Genomic DNA, 8668 nt, shown 5'->3' with positions numbered 1-8668 from the left:
CCCTGAATTTCCTCACTTGCAAAAAGAGAAAATGCCTCTGAGACGGACTGGAGATAGTACACTCCAGTGGCTGGCAGCTCCTCTGGCCACTGCAACAACAGAGGGCAAATCTCTGTTGAACACCACGATATGCACCCAAAACATGGCAAGCAATGAAAAATAAATGGTTCCTTTATAAAGCAAAAATGAGTTCCATTGAGAAGAGCACTGTGGAAAATGCATTTATTTTCTGAAGTTCCCTTGATAAAAATAGAATATGTAACAAAGACAGAAGGTAAGAACAGAGAGCCCTGCTCTGGACACACAGGCCACAGTGCAGCCAGGTGTGGCAGGGATGTGAGCTGGGGGCCGGGGTCTCCTCCAGACTGTGGGGAGGTGGGACTGAGAGCAACAGGTGCTCAGGGGCTGGACCTGTGTGCCCTCATGATGGTGACGCTGGAGAGAGGGCCATTGGGGAATTCATGAGACCAGACTAAACCGAGCCCCTGAAAGTCACAGGCGTGGGTGTCGGGGATGTCTGCATCTTCTGCAGGTGCAGTTTGTGTCTGTGAGCTTTATAAACACACACACACACTCACACACACACGTCATGGCCTTCAGACTCGCTAGAGCTTTCCTTTGGGTTAGTCCATGCCCAAGGCCCAAGTGGCCTTTTTGGCATTCAGAAAGTTCTTCTTTTTCCTGGAAGGAATATGCAATGAGATCTCCGGCTCCTTTGGATTTCTGAATATAAAGAGCTTCTCGCCTGTGTTTAATACATCCATGGCTTCTGCCCCTACAACTGGCACAGCGGCCAGCTCACCGACGGACTCCAGGGACAGGTGTGGCCAACTTCCTTTTCCAGAGAACTTCAGCCTCTCTCTGAGAGGGGGGCATGTCTTCTTTAATATGCTAAAGAAAAAACAGAACGTCAGATTTGATGTTTTGGCAACTGCCCCCCTGAGTATCCTGATAGAATTCTCCAGAAGAAACCCCATCTTGGCTCCTGAGGTCCCCGAACAAGTGTCATTTTAAAGGAAGCCTTTTTCTCTGTGGTCACCAGATTGCCTCTAAAATTAGCTGAAGCCTGTGGCAGTGGTGTGCGCCAGACAACTCTTACCGACTCATGACTGCTAAATTCTTAGGATTTTTGCAAGCCTGTTGTCCTCATGTTGTTAGCCTGAAATCAGCCACGGTCAGAGTGAGCATATGAATCTGGGCAAAAATGTTTCGGTCTCCCATATTTCCACCATAGATCCAGTGCTTCCAGGCAGAGCACAGGCTGGCACAGTGGCCAGGAGAGTGGGGCCAGCACATCTTCTGATCTGTCTGTACTTGACTTACATTAGTGCAGGCTTGGAAAGCCATTGCTCCCCCACTCTCATCGTGAGGAACTGACTTCTGCTCCTTAGTGGAGCACTTTACAGTTCTATACCTTGAATTTAGTTTTCTTCCTTTGGGCTCAATATCCTGATCTAACTTCTTTGGGACTAAATGCTGATATCCAGCCTACTATCGATGGCTGCAAGATTTTTATCATGGATAATCCCTAAAGCTTGGTCTCAGGACCCCTTCACCTGAGCTCTGAGAAATTACGCAAGGGGCAGGAGTCAGTGTGGACACTTCCCTTGGGCATCTGCTGTCTCTAGAGCACACACTGAATATCACTTTTTAACCCACTATGAATCTACCAGACATCATTCTTTCTCCAAATCTTTTCTACTGGGAAGCTCTGCACACACTTGGTCAACTGTTCATAGCAATCTTAAACTACTCTGCCCCTAACTTTCCTCCGGTCTCCAGGTATGCAAAAACCACAGCTAAAACAGTGAGAAGAACACTGGCCTGGAATTCTGGGGAAATAAAAGGGTTGGTCAAATGGTCCCAAATCCCAAGGCCACTATATATCAGCTGCAGGCTCGGCGCCTCTACACCTGACCTCCCCGAGTGCCAGTTTGATCAGCCCCCCTTTCTAGAAGGCTGACAGGCTCATTGCAACAAGACAGGGCAGGGTTTTGTAAACTATAAAGTCTGAACGGCTGTATGGAAATAGTCTCCTTTTAATGATAGCCCATAAAATAGCCACTAGTCAAAAGAAATCATTAAAATGCTAATAAATAATAAGAGTACATTCTCCCACTGATAGCTACAGATTTATCTGGAGTTTTTAAACCAAGACTGCCTTGAATCAAGATTGCATTTTTCAGGGAAGGAAGGATGGTATGTTGCAGTGACCCTCCGGTCCCCCCACCCCCCATCTTGGCCCACAGGTTTGGCTGACCTCCCCCAGCCCCCCTGAGCAGGAGCCCAGCATTACCTCTCCTTCCTCTGGTGAGCCCAGAGCATCTTTTCCAATCCTCTGCTTATCAGTTCTGTACGCAGTCTGCTTTCTAAGGCTTGCCACCAGCTCTGGTGCTTCCTGAACACAAGAAGGGAATATCTCATATTTCCAAAAAGAACAGACTCTTTAAGAGATCCATAATCCTAAAGGGCCTCCTGGGGCTCCACCCCTCTATGATCCTTCTATGATCAGTGCATACTGATCAGCCACCTTCTCTGGTCAAGACACAATCTCTGCCCTCAAGTAGCCCCAGCCCAAGGGTCACAAAGGGTAACAGGTGACATCAGAGGGGCCAGTTGCCCAGACGTGGGGACTCCGGAGCTGGTCTTGGCCTCCCAGCAGAGGGTGCACATGGAGACTCACATGTTGGCTTGGGACTGCCCACCTCCCCTACTGGAGGGGCCTCCACGCAGGCGGGCTCTGTCTCTTACTCACTGGCACATTAGTGCCGAAGAGGGTGCACATGCTAGCCCAGCAGTGTTTTATGAATATATTGAGAATGCTGGAAAAGCAGTGGAAGCTTGGAAAGGGGGCTAGGCAGGGAGCCCTAATGCCCTGGAGAGCGTGGTTCTGGACAGGCTGGGTGCCATGCGGAACAGTGAGAGGATGTCCCCGGGCTTGGGGCTCAAGGGAAGTCAACAAAGACAGCTGGGACCTGCTCTGGCCCAGCTCATGCTTGGCCTCAGCTGGTTCACACTGCCTGGCTGCGGCTGGAGCTGGATCCTCCGGCGCTGGGCCAGGCCCTCTCCCCCAGGGCCTAACTCCCGGGCAGAGACTGATGTTCCTGAGGGCAACACCCCAGAGAGGATGCCCTTTACTCCCCTCCCATCCCGGAAACTGGGCATTCAGCTCTTCTGGATTCTGACAGGTCCCTCGCCCACCCTTTCTTGCTGAGATAAGTCAATTTGTTTTTTGAAACCCAAAACCCCATACTGTTTATCTGACCAGACACCTGGCTCTTGGGACAAACAAATAGTGACTGCCCTGCTCTCAGCGTTTACGGCAAGTGGCCTGGGACTCCAGAAACCTCCTGTCCTCTTGGCCACGGGGCCAGGCAGAGAAGGGGCTGCTCCTGCCCCACACTCATGGTGACAGCCACCCTGAGAGCTCTTGCCTCGACCCACATCGGCCCGCCCATCTCTGGCCACCACACCAACCCGGCAGGAGGTGCAGCCCCATAAACGAGGTCTCATGGGTGGCCCGCAGGCAGACGCAGCTCCCCTGCGGCCATGCACATTCCTGCTCCAGGGTCACCTCCTACACCTGCCCTCTGCAGGTCCCTCCCTGGCTGTGACATGCGCTCTCTGACCCTGTCCACACCAAGGCCTCTAGCCCCGCCCATATCCAGCCATGACCACACCCACACCTGGCACTCTAGCCACGCAGCCTGCGCTCCACGATGGACTTATTCTAGCCTCTGCGGACCCCACCCGACTCCATCGCGTAGGCCCCACGCTCCCACCCTGCGGCTCACCCCAGCAGGCCTTCTTAGCTTTCTGCACCAGGATCCTCTTTACAACTCCGACAAAGGACACTGCCCTTTTCTCAGGAAAATGATGCACGTGCACACTGCTCGCACAGGCCTGAGGTCCTCCGCTCTGCCCGCCCTCCCCGGACCCTGGCTTCCAGCCTGCTGCTCACCACCCTCAGGTGCGCGTGGATGGCTAGTCCTCAGCATCGTCCCCCACAAACTATTGTCACGTGGCCCTGCAGGCTGCCCCCAACCCGCGTCACTCCTCACTCCCACTCAGTGCCTGTGGCTTTGCCGACCAAATTCACACCTGGAACCAGATCCTAAAGAAAAGTGTCTACGCTGCATCACCCACAGTTGGGGAAAGAATGCGTCCAAACGAACAAACAGCCTGGTAGGCCACGCACACCGGGCTGCACAGCCCACTGGACTCTCAGTCATCGGAGTAAATCTAGGAAGGTGTTTCAATGACTGCAAAAAGGATGGGTTTTAATTGATAATAAAAGTTAACAGGTAAGATGGTCTAAATGGTGTGATAATTACTGTGGGGAAAGACTTCTGCACATGGACAGGAGATGAAAGGAAATAAGCGAACCTGCTTCTGCTAAAAGGCTCTCAAAAAAACGTAAGGCTGTTTATACTGGAACTACTGCACACACACATATTCCTCCAGATTCTCTCTCCCTCTCTCACACACACACACACACACACACACACACACACACACACACACCACACTCACAAAATCCAACCAAGAAACACATTCTGGATGAAGAAGTAACAAAATGCTGACAGCCATTTTCTGGAACTACTGCACACACACATATTCCTCCAGATTCTCTCTCCCTCTCACACACACACACACACACACACACACACACACACACACACACTACTGCACACACACATATTCCTCCAGATTCTCTCTCCCTCTCACACACACACACACACACACACACACACACACACACACACACACACACACACACACACACACACACACACCACACTCACAAAATCCAACCAAGAAACACATTCTGGATGAAGAAGTAACAAAATGATGACAGCCATTTTCTCCAGGTGGTAGACCATGGATATTTCTTCCTCTTCTTTTTCTTTTTAGGTATTTTTAACATTTTCTTTGATGTGTGTGTATGACATGTTTATGGCCTGGGGAAATGTATTTTAAGATTCTACTAGAAAAATTACTTGATGACAAAAAATCACCAGTCTGGACAGAACACTTAGGCCTGACACGACTTGACAAGGGTCACGGTGGCTCTGCCGATGCCTCCTGCCAGTGAGAACGTTTCTGCACCTGCAGGGGTCCTGCCTCCCTGCACCTGCGCACTCCAGGGGATCTTGCTCCTCGCTGCTTCCAAAGCAGCAGCCCCGACCGCGCACACTCACCCCCTCCTGCCCAGGTCAGCCTGCTCCCCGCCACCGTCACTCTCCACCGCATGGTCCGGATGCTTCTGGCTGAGGGAGTCCAGCACGGCCAGGAGCTCAGGCTGCGAGACTGCAGGCAGAGCCACGCTCAGGAGCCGGCGCAGTGTGCCCCCGGGCACCATGGTCAGCCGGGCCAGGTAGGATGCCAGTCTCAGCTCCTGGGGGGACAAGGCAGCAAGCTCAGGCCCTCGCGCTCCACCCTTGCTGCACAAGTTTCAATGCACTACGGTACGAGGGCCTTTTGTCCCAGGGAGAGAAGTATCTTAGTCGCTCAGTCTGAACCATGCTCCCAAGGTTCACAGAGCTTTTTCCAAAAAAACCTGTTTGGTCAGCAACGCTTGCTCCCCAGGATGCTTCCAAAGACTCACCCACCCCTCCGAGCTACTCCCGACCCCCTGGCCACCGCTAAGGCTCTGGCCTGCAGCAGGGCCCAGCACAGGCTCGGCAATGTCCCCAGCCTAGGGGTGGTTAAGGAAATGATGCTATGGCCACACTGCGGAATTCTGCTGTGCAACAAAAAGGAAGAACTGGGTGGATTTCAAGGGCGTTATGTCACGTGGGAAGAGCCCATCTCCATACAGTCACACCCTGTGTGGTTTCATGTATGTAACATTCCAGAAGTGACTAAATGGAGAGATGGAGAAGTGTCATGGTTGCCAGGCTGCGGGGGAGAGAGGAGTGGGCGTAACTGTAAAGGGTCTCACAGGGCAGATCTTTGTGGTGACAAAATAGTTCTACATCTTGATGGCAGTGCTGCCTACATGAGTCTGCACATGATAAAATGACATAAAACTACACATTTGTTTCTTATCAATGTCACTTCCCTGCTTTTGATACTGTTCTAGTTTTGTAAAATGCAACCATGGAGGAAACTGAGAAAAACATGGGGTAGGGTGCTGGAACTCTCTATCCTAGCTTTGCAAATTCTTGTGAACCTGAAATTATTTGAAAATTAAAGATTGAAGAGAGAGAGAGTACAGGCTATACACCAGAAAACCTGTGTTGACTTCCCAGCCCCACTGCATAGACGGGTCACTGTGTCCTTGGGCAACGTCCTTATTCTTCCTTGTGCCTCAGCTTCCTCGTCTGTAAAATGGGGCAACAATAATACCTCATCCAAGAGGTCTGTGGGTACAAAATGAGCTGGGTATGTAAACCCGTTCTGAGTTGGGAGGCCAGCAGCAATGGGGGGGTGCGGGCGGCAGGCCTGGCCAATCTGAGCTCCTTCCGGGGATTCTATGCAGCAAAGCTGGGGGGGGAGAAGCACTTCCTACAGCAAAGCCAGGACAGACGGATGCCAAAAGGCCACCGGCTCAGGGCTGCTGGGTGCCATGTCCCTCCCTTCTGTGGGCAAAGCTAGCAGTGGTCACAAAGAAATGGGAGAGATGGAGAAGCAGAGACCCAGCAAGGTCTTTCGCTGCTCAAGCCCTTGGAGCTCGGCCTTGTCGTTCAGGGAACAGCCAGGGTCTTGCAGTTTCCTTTTCCATTCATTCTAGTTTGAGATGAATTCCTGTTACCTCCTCTTACAAAGAATTCTGACTTTCCAAAACCTCTAAGTGCAGCGCAGGATGAACACTGGGCACCCGGCTAGGGCCACATGCTGCTGCTGTTATGGTATTTCTGAGTTTCTGGTTGTGGCTGTGACGCATCACCACGAACTCGGCGGCTTCAACAGCACACGTTTATCCCTCCGTGCCGGAGGACGGGAGTCTGCAGGCAGCCTCGCTGGGCTGGGGAGCAGTCGTCAGCAGGGCCGGCTCCTCCCGAGGGCTCAGAGAAGGACACATCCCGGCGCTCCCGGCTTCCAGCTGCCGCCTGCGGTCCTGGGCTCTGGCCCCTCCTCCTTCACCAGAGCGCGTCCCTTCAGTCTCTGCGGGTCACTGTCGCGTGGCCTTCTCTTCCCACTGTGACTCCTCCTACCTCCCTCCATCCTGCTCTGCTTCACCACAGCTGCACTTGGCGTGGATTTCTGTTGTCTGGGTGTTCTTGACATATTTCATCCTTGTCTTTATTTTTAAGAAATATTGCTTAGTTTAAGGAATTTAAGCAATGCAGAACACAAAGATTAATGTTACAATGACTTTTCCAAATGCCATTATCCAGAAAAGATTTCAGTAACATCAGGTAAACACCACTCCAAGCATCCTGCTAGGCATACCAGTGGGTGGATGGATGGATGGATGGAGGGACTGACGGGTGGGTAGGTGGACGGACAATGGATGGTGGGTGGTTAGATGTGTCGACTTGTCTGGGCCCTGAGGCCAAATTATTTGGTCAAACACTATTCTGGATGTTTCTGTCATGCTTTTGGATGAGATTAACAATTAAACTGGGGGACTCTGAGTAAAGCAGATGACCTTCCACAATGTGGTGGGCCTCATCCAGTCAGGTGAAGGCCTAAATGGACTAAATGACTGACCCTGTCAAGGCAAAGAGGGTGCCCTGCCAGCAGACGGCCTTCAGCCTTAAAAGCACACCAGCTCTTCCCAGGTCTGCAGACAGCTGACCTGCCCTGCCAGCCTCCATCATCACGTGAGCTGATTCCTTAAGGTAAATCTCTCACTCACTCTCTATGCACACACACCTTACAGGTTCTGTTTCTCAGGGGCACCCTCCCTAACACACAGGGGCTGTTAAGAAAGAAATGCAGTTGAGTAGATATTCTTGGGGGGTGTCTACAAGGTCTGGGGTGGAGGGCAAGAGCCGCAACACCCCTGACTGGCCCCTGATGCCCAGGCCTTCCACTCCAGCAGCAATTACTCCTCAGGGTGAACTCTGAGCTCACGATTTAAATGAACCAAGCGTGCAGAAGTGAACTGGGATGGAATTCCGCATGTGACACTCTAGCCTTCTGTTAAGTCTCTGAGTGACAAAGAAGAAAAAGGATCAGAGTGCGGGTAGGAGACCTGGCCAGGCATTGGCTGCTCTGCAGGGAAACACCGGCGTGCAGCCGGTGTGGCCCCCAGCTCTGAGCTGAGTCCCAAACCCCCAGGAGCAGCGGCGTGCCTCGTGCCCTCCTGCCACCGCCACCTCTGTGACTCGCCTCAGCTCCTCAATTCATAAGACGGAGAGGACGCTCCCCACTGCCCAGCTTTCTGCAAGGATTGAATGAGTAGCAGAGAGAAGCGCCCAGGATAATCCTTGGTGCACAGAGGACCTGATGATGATTCAGCTCCTCCCCCATCCCCGGCCAGAGCTCAGGCAATTCTCCGAGAAGTGCAGGGTAGGAAGAAAGTGGGCTCCGATCCTAGCTCCCCATAGGTCCTCAGAACCTGGGCAAGACTTTCGCCTCTGTCCTTAAGGGGGATGATGACAGACCCTGCCTGACACTGAGATGACAAGTACTTTGCCTGGGTCCTGCCACAGAGCACGTGTTCTTTTGCTGTATCTAGCAAGCCCAGGTCAGCTCTCACGCCAAGCGGGAGAGA

At 52.3% G+C, this 8668-nt stretch overlaps 1 protein-coding gene across 5 annotated transcripts in view; it reads right to left on the bottom strand.

Moving 5' to 3' along the window:
* Positions 1 to 208: 208 nt before the first annotated feature.
* The window catches only part of EVC2 (EvC ciliary complex subunit 2), a 117130-nt gene continuing 108670 nt past the window's right edge, over positions 209 to 8668 (bottom strand). For all 5 annotated transcript variants that reach the window (XM_036921141.2, XM_036921138.2, XM_036921140.2 and 2 more), the window contains 3 exons: positions 5202 to 5398; positions 2297 to 2398; positions 209 to 891 (listed from right to left, as the gene is read on the bottom strand). In XM_036921141.2, the coding sequence (XP_036777036.2) occupies positions 624 to 891; positions 2297 to 2398; positions 5202 to 5398 (567 nt within the window). In that variant the 3' untranslated portion in view covers positions 209 to 623. The remainder of the gene's footprint in view (positions 892 to 2296; positions 2399 to 5201; positions 5399 to 8668) is intronic.

Source organism: Manis pentadactyla, chromosome 5, assembly GCF_030020395.1.
Source record: "Manis pentadactyla isolate mManPen7 chromosome 5, mManPen7.hap1, whole genome shotgun sequence".
Classification (NCBI taxonomy): Eukaryota; Metazoa; Chordata; class Mammalia; order Pholidota; family Manidae; genus Manis; species Manis pentadactyla.
Note: the sequence above shows the minus strand (reverse complement) of the source record. Positions and strands in the feature narration are given on the sequence as shown.